At 42.4% G+C, this 13789-nt stretch overlaps 1 protein-coding gene across 5 annotated transcripts in view; it reads right to left on the bottom strand.

The window, feature by feature from the left end:
* Nucleotides 1-13789, bottom strand: part of Arhgap28 (Rho GTPase activating protein 28) — a 171444-nt gene that overhangs the window by 35499 nt on the left and 122156 nt on the right. For all 5 annotated transcript variants that reach the window (XM_076549824.1, XM_076549826.1, XM_076549827.1 and 2 more), the window contains exons 4-5: nucleotides 10847-10936; nucleotides 4848-4937 (exon numbers count right to left, since the gene is read on the bottom strand). In XM_076549824.1, coding sequence (XP_076405939.1) covers nucleotides 4848-4937; nucleotides 10847-10936 — 180 coding nt within the window. The remainder of the gene's footprint in view (nucleotides 1-4847; nucleotides 4938-10846; nucleotides 10937-13789) is intronic.

Genomic DNA, 13789 nt, shown 5'->3' on the forward strand with positions numbered 1-13789 from the left:
TCTAGTTAGTTTATATGGATGTGGCTTACCCAAGTTTCTCAGAGAACTATGCTGAAGTCCTCATAACTAACTCTTTCTTCTTAGCTCATATATTTAGCTGCTTCTGCTAAGATACAAAATTAGAATGTTTGAGGATATATACTTGATAATTACTGCCTGCTAATCTGGATGCATTTTGTTTAGTTATATCAGTTATATTGCTAATATTAACATATCAACTCTTGCATTGTGAAATATGGAGTAGTAACAGCTAACAAAAACATTAACCATCTTTCCAGATGTGGTGGGTACCTGCCTGTAATCCTGGCACTCAGGAGGCAAGGCTGCAGGCAAAGTTAGAGGCCAGCCTGCTCTACACACTGGGTTCTAGGCCAGCTTGGTCTACATAAAGGGTTCTAGGCCCACTTAGTCTACATAGAGGGCTCTAGGTCAGCCTGGTCTACATAGAAGGTTCTAGTTCAGCCTGGTCTACATAGTGGATTCCAGACTAGCCTGGTTTACACAGTAAGATCCTGTCTCAAAACAAACACATAAACAACAACAAAACTCTAAAATAATAAATTATCTTTTATAATCCAACTTCCTTTCTTAATTTGGCTCTTTCCTCACAAAAAATTCTGCCAAAGCTTTGCACCCCACTTGTACAATTGGAAACTGAATATCTCTCTTTATAGAGTTCTGCAAAGTGAGTTTCTGCTCATGTCTGGAAGGGTACCAGTTTAAAAAAAAAAAAGGCACAGAAACTCTACCAAAAACTTTACATGCAAACCATGTATTCTATAAATTCTAATATGGAGTTTTTATCTGTGAACATGTGTGACTTCAAGAAATTGCCATTCTATCAAGAACCTTTTATATGCTAGCCACACATAAAATCTGTCCTTTTCCCCAAAGACCCTGATGCTGGGTCTTTTATTCTCATATTTATTTAGCAATCACCGAACACCTGCTTCATGAAAGACCCTTTATCGTACACTGCAGATTGCAGAGGGGAGTCTCCTATTCTCAGCCTCGTGCTTCCTTTTGATTCCTGGTTTTGCTTCAAATGAGATTTCAAATCTCTTAATTGTATAAATCACATGCAAATAGACAGCCAACTGTCAAAATGCAGATGCCTGTATGCTGCAGTTTCTGGACGAAAAGACAGAGGTCGAGGGTCATATAGTTCAGTATCAGTCATATTTCTGGTGGCTCCAAAGCCAAACACTAGAGCATATACAACCCCAGCTATAGTTTTGATATGACATATCGTCCAGATGCCCGTGTCTTGATCTTCCACTTAGCACTATTGGCAGGTGGTGGAGACCTTGACAAGCGGAGCCTAGTGGGATGTTTTAGGTCACTGGAGGATGGACACTCGAAGGAGACTGTGGAACAGAACACAGCAAAGGGGCAGTCTCCTGCTACAGCAGGGGGATCCGAGTGAGGCGAACATACCCACCTACCCACCAGTGATCCTCAGGCAAGGATTGGTGCCCAGGACCCATGCAGATATCAAAAGTGATGGATTGTCGTTCTTATAGACCAGGCTAGCATTTGCATATGGCCTATGCATATCTTCCTGACCACGTTAGACCAGCCTGCATTGTGCAGAGCACCTCACGGTATGAGTGCCATGTGAATAGCTGGTACACTGTATTGCTGAGAAAAGTATGCAAGAGAAAACATCTTTATGTGTTCATGATAGATACAATTAAAATGTCTTCCATGTGCAGTTGGTAAGTCTCAGGTTGAAAAGATTCATTTCAATAAATACTGGATGGTCATCTGATGTAATTCGCCTTACAATCCACAATAACACAATTATCCAGAACAAATATTCTGCATAATTATGAATTACTAGAAGGAAAGCCCCAGTGATCTTTTCAAGAGGAAGGCATAACCTGGAGGAAATGATTTCTCAGAAGAAAAAAGGAAAATTTGCAGGTGAACTTCACTCTAGCAGATTTCAAAGACAGACCACTAGCCATGTGGGGGATAACTTGTGGTCATCAAGATTTGGGCGAAAGGGTACTGCATGAGAGAAGATTACTCTTTCAGAGAAGTTAACAGTAGGCTACTTTATATTAATCCACAAAATAAATTCTAGTGGGCAAGTTGTTGAGGTCTCCCCTGAAACAAAATCTTGAGGTCTTGGTGCAGGAAACGCTCCAGACATCTAAGACTTCTAGCTGCTGCAGATTCGCCTCTGAAAAGTCAGAGACCCCAACATTCTCTCACCCATGTCCAGAAGTCCCACCACAGACAGTCCAGCCACTGGGTCCATGGTTCCTTATAATGCAGAACCATGCAACGCAGAATGTAGTCACCTCAAGGTAAAAACTTGAGAGTAGCTTCCGTCCAGGTACAGTAAAGGTTGTGTTGGCATCTCTGGTGAATCCTGCACCTCCCATTTTAATTAACATTTCTAAATAAAGAACCTCTGCATAGCAACCCAAAGTAAGAGAAGTTGGAGAACATGGCCAGGGAGATTGTTTTTAGATCCAATACTGCTTTATTTATGTCACTATTGACATCCAATTTTACTTTCAGGAAAAAAAAAAAAAAAGAAACCTGAGTGATTAACTCATCCTGCACAGCTCCATAATCACCACGCAGGACCAAGTTCTTTCTCTCACATCATCATCTTGAACATCTCTTCAACCTTCTAAGAATCTTTACGTAGACAATATGTGATCAGTAAGAACTTTTTTGAATCAATGTCTGGAAAGAATCGATGATGCGAAAAGCTAGCAGCAGAGAATGAAGAACTGGAAAATGCATCATTCTGACTGGACACAAAATTGTGCTCACAGAACTGCCATGGAGGTAGAACAAACAAAACAATGTCTGCCATAGTCTCCTACGATAACTGAGTTAGGTATCCACCCTCCTCCACATTCAGCGTGGTGTGCCCTTCACCGATGCCTTGTACAGGGCACTGGAGGCGGGGTAAGGCTGGATAGATGCAGACAAGTGATCATATACTGTGTTGGGAGTTCTCCTGTGAACTAGAAAGTTTCAGGGAGCCCCACTAGGGCTTTAAGCAAGACTTGCACTTTGGATCCATGATGCACAGCTATGGGAATAATGGATCCTGAGGGGTATAAAGCTAATGTCTGGGAGGTTACTAGGTAGCTGCTTCAGGAATGAAGATGACGACCACAAATATCTGTACCAAAGAAGAAACTGTAATAAAGGATGCAGGTACAAATAGTCCACAACCATTGACATGATAGCACCTGTGGGCCTCAGAGATGGGTGTGAAGAGAGGAGAGGCAGGAGTTGAGGCTGATGCATAGGGATGGCCTGGGCACATGGGTACCACCAAGTGAAATAGTAAATAGAAGACGCTATTTAAGGGCTGATCTGCATCACTGTGTAAGCCCTGTTGCAGATAACCCCTTCTACGGTCACCAAGGTTTCCCAGTGAGATCCCATTATAAGTAGGATGGATTTCGGGTGATCTCAAATTAGAGACGTTACTGCACGTATGTTCAAGTTCAGTTTATACATATATGAATTAACAACACTGCTCTTCTAAACAATGGGCAAATCTCAGGAATGGGTGATACATGAGTGTCAGCATCGCATTCCTCAAAATAGACAGTGACTAAGAAACTGCTGTCTCCAGGGAATCTCTCTCTTTTGAGCATCTATCGGGCTAACATCTGCCTTCCATCAAGGTGGCATCAGAGAACCACGACCTCATCAAAGATGTGAGGGTCTTCCACTGACTTCTTTAAGAGATCTATTATCTTGCCTCTGCCAGAAAACTAGTTCAGAGATACTTTGTGTGGATGTGACATAGTGTATGTACAGGGCAAATGACAAGTATTTTTGACAAAGAAACATATAACTGTTACTCAAGGTGGGAGAAAGCTGTATGGACAAGCCCTCAGAAGTAAGGCTGGAAATGAGGTTTAAGCAAGGTCCAAAGCCTTCAGTGTCCCATAGGAGCTTTCTTCTCACTTACCCAGGAAACAAAGGAACTTCTAGGCTACTGTAGATAAGTGAAACCAACTCAGGGAGCTGCTGGAGACTATCTGTGGGAAATCCGTGAGGGAGGTGAAAGTTCACGACTCCCTCCACACTTGATACCACAGAGTTCACTTCGGTTTCCAAACACAGTCATGTCCGTTCGAAGAGCCTCCTTTAAACTCGGATTATTTGCTATTGTTTTTGTGATGCTGGAGTTTGAACTTAGGGCCTCATGTTCTCCCTCTGAGCTACACTCTAACCTTCTTTTTATTATTCACTATTCATTACTGTTGTGTGTATGTGTGTGCGAGGGTGTGCGTGTCTGTTCATGTACGTGTGTAAACATGAGGTCAGCATTGGCTAGTTGCTCCTCAGGAGCCGTCGACCTTGTGTTTTGAGACCGGGTCTCTCACTGGGACCTGGGGCTCACAGATTAGGCTAAACTGGCTGGCCAGTGAGAACCAGACATCGGCCTGTCTCTGACTCCCTGATACTAGGATGACCAGCAAGAGTCACGACATCTGCGTTTTCATGTGGGCACTGGGTACTAAACTTAAGTCCTCATGCTCATACAGCAAGTATTCTGCACCTCCTCAGCCCCTCTTTTAAGCATTTTCGGCATAGGGTCTCACTAAGTTGTTCAGGCTAGTCTTGAATTTGTTAACCCCCTGCCGGAGCCTCTCATGTAGGCTTGCAGCAAAGAAGATGTATTCATTCCTTAGTTTGGAGTCGCCTTCCTAGTTGTTAGAAGGCTGGTGGGTCACAGCAGCTGTTGACTTGCAACCCTCGTTCAAGTTTTCTTAATTGACTTGAGAAAAAAACATCACTCTTCTTACCTTCCAACATAGCTGTCTAAACAGGCAATTGCTCTGACATCCAAGACTTACCATGGAGCCACTCTGGAGGTCCACAAAACTACCTTCTTCATCCCGGGTACCATTGGATAGGGTGGTACTGTTGAGAGAAGTATCATCCGGCTAAATGGAGAAACAAAAGAACCATCCTTATTCCAGAATTACTTTCCACTGCCGACATGGAGATGTGTGTGACAGATGTGAGGTCATGAGAGTCTGGGTATGGACAGCCGTGTGTGGCCATTAGTGCTCACCACTGTGGGGCTCTGAACGCTAAGCCCTCTGGTAGATACGGCTTCTGCAACAGACACTGCCACCACCTGCCACATACTCTAGTTGCCTTCATACTATCTTGGTTTATTTTTAGGAAGCTAGGTATTAAACAAAAAACTTCATTTTCAGGCTCATGTGACACGAAGAGGGATCATGTGGCAAATATGGGCAACAGGGTATAAGTAAGTGTCCTCTTACCCAAAGGGTTTTCTGGGAAAACTAAGGCTTTCCTAATCAACAGGAATAGGATCAGACATGATGGTACAAGGTTATAATCCCAGCACTCAAGAGACTGAGACAGGATGACTGTGAATTGGATAACAACCTGGGCTGCAAAGGAAGCCCTGTTCTACAAATCAAATGATATATATCTCTGTAATCCCAATCTGCCTGTGGCAGGACCACAGATGACAGCATGGATCTGCCTGCCAAGTGCTGTGTCCAGGTAAGCATGGTGGGTACCACTAAGGACCCCAGATGTAAGGGTGGCGGACACTGAGGATCAAACCTGGCCATGTCCACATGAGTGTCCTGTCAGACCTGAACTTCTCACGTTAAGTCTGAAAGTAAACGAAAATCACCTTGGTTCTGTTTTTTTTTTTTTTTTTTTTTTTTTTTGATAGACTCCACCAGCAATGGTACCACATATATTTTTTTCCATTGATAAAGCTAGAACAAAGAGATTTGAAGTTTTTTTTTTTTGGTACAGTATGCAATAAAGCTACTGAAGATGTGAATTTTCTTGGCTGAGGATATAAAATTGAATATAGTTGAGAATTATAAAAACCAGAATATTTTGCCTTTGAAAAATGCATGCATTTCACTTGATCACATTTTCTCCAGATGCTCTAAATTATTTAAAAATGAACAAGAGGTGGGGGTGGCAGTGCAGTCCTAGGATCCCAGCACTTGGCCGGGGGAGGCCGAAAGATGAAGAGTTCAAGCTCATCCTCAGCTACTTAGAGAGTTTGAAGATAGCCTGGGCTACATGAGACCTGTTGCCCATAGATGATAGATAGATAGATAGATAGATAGATAGATAGATAGATAGATAGATAGATAGATAGATAGATAGATAGATAAGCAAATCCGATAGATAGTTAGACAATAGATAGATAGATAGATAGATAGATAGATAGATAGATAGATGGATGGATGGATGGATGGATGGATGGATGGATGGATGGATGGATGGATGGATGGATGGATGGATAGATGATAGATGGATATGATAGATAGACAGTATGAGTAGATAAATGATATATATCTATATCTATATAGAGATAGCAGAATGTTTTAAAGAAACAAACGGAACTCAGGCACTGGCTGAAGAATGTTAATCCAGGAGGCCAGCTGAGAGCCATCGACCTCTCCTCCCACCCAGTCCCTACCAATGGCAGATTTTGCAGGGAACCACTCTTCCACAGCCCTGGAATTCAGCCAAGAATTCCACAGTAGAACAACTGACAGCAGTTCCTGGATGGAAAGCAAACAGTAGGGGGAATACCTCCTCTTAAAGTAGCATAGGGAGGCTGGAAAGATGGGTTAGTGGTTAAGAGCACTGGCTGCTCATCGAGAGGACGCAGGTTCCTAGCAACCACATGGTGGCTCATAGACATTTGTAACTCCAGGCCCAAGGAATCTGATGCCTTCTTCTGGACTCCCAGGCCACCAGGCACAAACGTATATTGCAGGCAAACACCCATACACACAAAGTAAAATTTAAAAAAAAATTAAGTAGTGTAAGGGAGAATTCCTAGGAAAAGATGAGAAAAACAAATTAATAATGAGGAATGGACAAAGTAGGGGATGGACTGAGGCAAATATTTAAAAATGATTGAGAATACAGACACTAAGACTTCTTCCTTGGATAGTCCTTAAATATAACCCTATGTAAATAGAAAGTATATTATCTAAATGAACTAAGTACCCTGGGGGTGAGTGGGCTACCAGCACAGGAGAGAAGGTGCAGCAGGGGTCACAGGGAAAGACATTTGAGAGAGAAAACAGTGACCCAGCTTTGCAGGAACTGAGACAGCGTCTTCCGCTCTCTGATTTTGAACTTGGGGAGGGCTTGCCAACTCCACCCATCCACTCTATACACCTTCAACTAAGTGCCCTGAGCACAGAAACAATTCTGCCTCTGGGAAAACTAAATCTATAGAGCAAACACACAATAATTTCCTACATAAATCAATCGGAAAAAAAATCAATGTAGTCCAGCTCTACAGAGATGTATGTAAGTTCACCGCTGGGAGTGCTGAGATCTCCCTTGGGGGATATGCGTGTGGCGGGTCCCTTGGCTTAGCCCAGGCCTTTGCTTCACAGTGCTGAGGAGACCGGCCTAGTGGGAGGTCTGGGAAGCAGACAGAAAGACACTCTAGGACCACAGACTTGATCAGAGGTGCTCCAATCACTGGAGGAAGCTCCACCCCAGGACTCTAGCTCCTGCCCAGTGGGAGTGCTCCAGTTCCCTCACCAGAGGGTGCTCACCCAGGGGTAGCTCCTCCTTCTCTGTTTGCGTCACTGGGCATGCCACTTCACCACAGTTAATATGTTCTCCACACAAAATATTTGGGAGAACACTAAATATTTATATCTTAGTGGACACTGAAGATATTGAAAAAATATTTACATTGTAGTCAGTTTTTTTTTTTCCTCATGTGAGCTCACTCACAAACACCAAGAGCTAGCTGACAGCATCCTCCACACAAGATACACATAAAAAACTATTCTGGTTGTTATTTCTGGCTGTGGTGTTTTTGAAGATAGAATTTCAGTCTCTTGGATTTACCTACAAAAGTATTCCCTGCTGTGAGCAGCAATGTGAGCTGATGCTGTGTGTGGTGAGTGCTTGGCAACAGTCTGGATTGTGTGGGCTCTTGGCTCGAGCAAGAAATGTGAATGCTCACTCTTTAGCCCCATGAATGCTCCTGGCAGCACTGCGCACAGCAGCCCAGACTGTAAGCAATCCAAACATCCATCACCAGGTGAACAGATAGGGCAATAAGAGGCACAGTAATAAAACGGAGCCGGGCAGCGGCGGCGGCGCACGCCTTTACTCCCAGTATTCCGGAGGCAGAGGATCTCTGTGAGTTCGAGGTCAGCCTGGTCTACAGAGCAAGATCCAGGACAGGCACCAAAACTACACAGAGAAACTCGGTCTCGAAAAACCAATAAAATAAAATATAATAAAATGGAATATTACCTACTAGAAGTCTGTAAGTACAAATTTGTGGATCTTAAATTTATGATTATGAGTAAAAGAAAGCAAATGCTAAAGCCGTCACATATTTAAAATTCTACGTAAATGGAGATGAAAATGAGCAAAGGTGTTAGTAGTCACGCACAGCTTGCCTCTGAAGGAAAGAAGGGATGTCCATGGACGAGGACAGCGGAGGCATTCTGTGGTGATGGCCATCTTCTACACTTTCACGGACTGTGATTTTCTGGGGAGCACATCTGTTAAAAGCAGCTAAATGACACGACTCAAGTGTGGTGTGTTATTTGTAAATTATGTCCCAGTTTCAAAAAGGCATAAAAATAACTCATATCCTCAAAGTTTTAAGGGGCCACTTTGGCTCAGAACATATCGCTGTAACAATGGGTATATAATAAAAAGAAGTTTTTCTTAGGAAAGAAGAGTATGTTTTCTGAAACATACACAGAATCGGGAAGCTAAATAATCATACAATTATAACCAAAAAAAGTAATAATTTGAAACAATGATGAAAAAGTTTAGAATACATGGCACAGAGACTAACGTAAAATTTAGCAAACAGTGAAATATGATTCAAGCAAAGCAACAACCATAGAATTTGTGTCCTAGAGAGATGGACCACAGAAATTGAGGAGAAAAGTTAATTCAAGATATAATAGAAGAAAATCTCCAGAAACTGAGATGGGAAAGACTCACTGAAGGCTGATAAGAATGAATGAAATAAAATCAAGATCGTTGTCAAAGTTCAGAATCCAGAATAAATTAAAAATTCATCATACTCAAGAAATAAAAAGTTTAAGTAAGAAACCAAGATAACTTCTTTTTAAGGGAATAAGGTTTAAGCAACTAAAGAGGGGGGGGGGGCGGGGGAGTCCTCATAACCAAGTAAGGGTGTTGCAAACTGACTATGGAAAATAGGGAAAATCCCGTAGCGCAGGTTTTCCAGAAGTGAGGATTTTTTGTTGAACAGAGATAGGCAGGTGGCGGATGCTCCTGGCGAACATCAGCTTGGTTTCCTAACCACAGGGTTGGGACAGGGACTCAGCCTACCAGTTGCCGGGCATCATGAAGAGGAAGTCAGCCCCCAGGCTAAGGGCCCCCTCTGTTGTACGCAACTGCACCAGCTCTGATTTTTTTTTTCATCATCAGTTTCTTAATCTGTGATTAAAACAAACTCCTACTTGTTTAAATCAAGGTTCCTTGGATTTCCTTTCACAGGAAACACACGCAGATGCAGCTGGTGACTCTCAGTAGATGGCACGATTGTATTTTGCAGTGAGTTCTAAATCAATGGCAAGTGTTGAATTTGATTTTTCACTTAAAACATTGGCAGTAAACTAGACTGACGACTTTGCCTTTTAAATAAACTAACATTGCCGATGAATATTTCATCTCTGTTGACTGAACATGAGAAAGATGCTATCATTTATCTCTATGAGAAGTGATTTGTAGACTCGGGTTTTGAGGAGAGCAGTTGGATTGTAAATCTCTGTAAGTACCAAACTCAGTGCCATTCATCACTCAGAGTCAAAGATCAACCATGTGCAATCTATGAACAGCCCTTCATGTGGGCACTGTAAGTGATGCACTGCCATGTAAATATCTGTGTTGTTACTGAAACTGCAAGACTTATTATGGGCTTGATTTTAACCAGTTCATATGGCTGATTTATAATTACCTGCATAATTAAACTCAAATATAGAATATGTATTAAGCATATAATTTGATAAGAATTAATTTAATAAATTTTGATCAAAATTTAGGTCTTATGGAATTATCCAGTACTACAGTCAAGATGATAAATGCCACCCAGTATCCCAAAATATGCTCATGCCTTTTAGGGCATCTATGTCCTTTGGGAAAAATCTATTCATCCTTCCCTCCTTTCTTTATCTCAGTTTCCCAGGAAGTCAGCTATGGTCTCTCTATCACTGAGGGTTAGCTCATATTTCTTGTATTTTTACATAAACTGAATGCTTTTGTCTGGTTTCTTTCACCTGGGATTAGTTTGAGACCCATGCATGCTATGGATGTACTGCAAGTCGAAGCAGATGTGAGAAAAGCTCCAGAAAGCCAAGAATGGAGGCACAGTTCTCTGCTCCCCAGTAACGGAGACCTGGCTACCGCCCGAGTCTTCCTTGACTCTTTCTTCTTGGGTGTGAGTGGAATGGAGACCTAGCTATTACCCGACTCTTCCCTCTTGGGTGTGAGTGGAGAGCAGAAGTGATTGCAGAAGATGGCGGGGAACAGGGAATGGAGAGGGGGATGAGAAAACAAAACAAAACAAAAAAATCAATCACTGAGTTACTGAGTTATGCATCTGTTTTTATAGAACATGTCATCAATTATATATTTACCTATTAAACTCAGCTCATTGGCTGCTGAATATTTTTCTTAGAAACTGATGAGAAGTAGTCAGGTATGCTAATGGATGTGGCTGTCCAACCCCCTCAATCACACTGCATTATTTTAAAGTTTTGCATGACTGTCTTGAAGAAATGGTTTCATTCTTATCCCCATACATCCTCCCATAACTTACCAGAGGGCCACTTGTTTTGGTAACTCCTGGCAGTTCTTTTTCTTCCTTGGTGCCATCCAGCTGAGTAGCATGGTCACAAGAATCACTGGGCTAAGGAAAACAAACAAAAGTCATTTTTCTCCAATCACTGCAAACATGGCCATGTATTAGCAGAGCTCATATACATATGTATGATTTTTAAAACTACACAAAGACACACAGAGCTCATGGCGGCTTGTGTGTTGACACAGCACTTACCAATTCATCCACAATCATACTAAACACCCTGGACTATGACAGATTTTTGTCTCAAAGCCAGACACATCTGGCTGGCTGCCTACATCCTCTTTTCTTCTTTGAGTGTATGAATATCTTGATTTCACTCTACAGTGCTACATGTCCAACTAAAGACTTGGTATTACCTGTGATGATTACACAGAGCAGGAGAATACTTTGGGACATGGACATGTTTCCTGGGGTGTCACACGTCCTATGGATATTCTGTATTCACCTCAATGCTGAGGAGAACAGAATGGAAGGATGAAAGTTAGCAGATTCGTGCTCGGCTGCCATGTCAGCATTGGCCTTTCAACCTTGAGCCTCTTCTGCAAAGGGCAAGCCTTTACCCTTGAAGGATGCAGCTGACTGATAAAAAACATGCTGCTTAAAACTGGGCTCACAGAAAATATGTGATACTTATGTTTCTGAGTCTGGTCTATTTCATACAACAGCACAATCTTCATCTTCCATCTGTTTCCTGGAAAGGACACAATTTTATGTCTTTAAGGCTGAATAAAACCTCAATGTATATAGTAATGAAAAATAAATAACTGGACTTATGTCTGCATTCCACAATGGTTTATATGTTCATGTCAAGGAGGTGAGTCTTTTTTTTTTCAATTAAGAAATTGGTATTAGACTGAGGACTTCATAAACTCATAGTACTCAGCCAAATATTTCATCCCCACCCACCGAATACTGGGAACTCTCCAGTTTTCATGATATATGAAGTGTACTGGGAGCCAAGGCTTCTGTGTGTGAAGGACAGAGCCAAAGACTTCACATATAAGCTCTAAGACCTAGTGTTGTTTCTCATAAAGGCATCATATCAGTATGATTCAACTACTATATTCTATGATTGAATCAACTTTCTGAAACATTAAACGTACTAGACATCACAGAACTCATAAGCTGTTCTGTTGGATCTTAGGAACTGCCATTTTCATAAGCCTCCCCCAAAGCATATATAGTAGGTGAATAAGAAAAGCCCAGGTGTGTAAATGGAAACTGGGCTGAAGAGAAAGTACAGGGAACTCTGGTCAGGATGAAAAATGAACACACACACACACACACACACACACACACACACACCCATGTCACACCTGGCCACTCAGTGATAAGAAGATATTTTCATGAGAAGAAATTCAAGCTGGACAAGGTAGTCTGCAGAGCCAGGGGAATCTGGAGCTCAAGGCCATCCTTAGTGATATGGTGAGTTTGAGGCCAGCCTAGACTTTGGGAAACCCTCCCTCCAGAACAAAATAACAGAACCCAAATGGCACTGGAATCATCACAGTGGTACATCAACACTCAGAAATGAATAGATACTCCCGGAAAACTAGTTGGTAATGTTAAAGGCATCTGGAGCCTAAGAATAACATAACACAACATCGCTTTCAAGCAAAAGAGAAATCCGTAAAAATCAAACAAGCCCAGAGTGAAGAATAGAAAGGGCAACGGGGACAACTCACAGGACAACTGACTGCAAAGGGGGTGGAGAGGCCACACAGTCACCCGGTGCCAGCCCTGAGGCACCAGCAGCAGTCTGCCGCTATGTGTCCTCTAAGAGGCACCCAAGTCAAGTGTGCTACTTTCCTTTGGTGGCTTTCTGGGCTTGGGGCAGCTGTCCCAGCTAAGGGCCAAAGCAGACATCACCATCAGGCCACTCTAGAATTCTATGAAAGACATGAATGGGAGAATAAAAGCAAAATAGTAGTTTTATGTGGGACGGAATGAAATCCAATCATTTTCTCCTCCCTTTGGGCACAACTCTCCCAGGGTCGGCTAACTCTCTCAGAGAGCATTTGTTGGAACTTAGTCCGCAATCGCAGCAGTATCTAAGTGGCACCTCACAAAGGTACTCAGGACCGTGATGCTCTTACTCTGCAAGAGGGATTCCTCCTTTGTGAGTGGGCTCCTCATGAAAGGAGGAGTGTGTGCTCTCCTCTTCCTCTGTCTCACTTTCCATCTTCTACCACAGACGACACAGCACAAAAGTCTCCACCAGCTGCTGGTCTAGTCCTTCAGCTTCGTGGGCCCTCAACTTGTGTATGTTCCACCCTCCAAAGCCGGAAGAAATAAATCCCTATCTGCATGGCCCAGGGCGTGGGCATTCCTTTATAACAATATAAAATGGGCTAAGATTGGGTGTGTGCACACACATGTAAGTGTGCTACCAATGACCTTTGACTTGTGCACAAAACTTACTGTCTTACTCAGGACCCAGAGTCAGCCCTGATCCTAGAAAAGGCCTTTTAGGGAAACTATCTACATAACAGAGAAACTCAGCAGTCATTCAATTATAAGTCATTAATCTGATCTGTTAATAAATATAAACTTATCAAGGATCAGCCATACTGGAGAAAATAAAAAAAAAAAAAAGGTCCTCAGTTCTGACCAAAAAAGACTGAGAGGAGAAAGTCAACAAGGATTTAGTAATTCCAGAGAGATTCGGAGGCCACTCTGACCCCCACCTTTGGAGCCATCATCACAAATGAATAAACAGTAATCAGGAAAACTCGAGATATTATTTTGAGTTAACAGTGTGAACAGTGAAAATCAACATGGGCAGGGAAATTTTTTTTTTTTTTTTTTTTAAACAGAGCAACACTGGGTACGTCAGTCAGTGAGTCAGGGCAGGCCCCAGGCTCAGGAGTAGTCCGCCAACACAACTCAGAATCCATG

This window comes from Peromyscus maniculatus, chromosome 13 (genome assembly GCF_049852395.1).
Source record: "Peromyscus maniculatus bairdii isolate BWxNUB_F1_BW_parent chromosome 13, HU_Pman_BW_mat_3.1, whole genome shotgun sequence".
Lineage (NCBI taxonomy): Eukaryota > Metazoa > Chordata > Mammalia > Rodentia > Cricetidae > Peromyscus > Peromyscus maniculatus.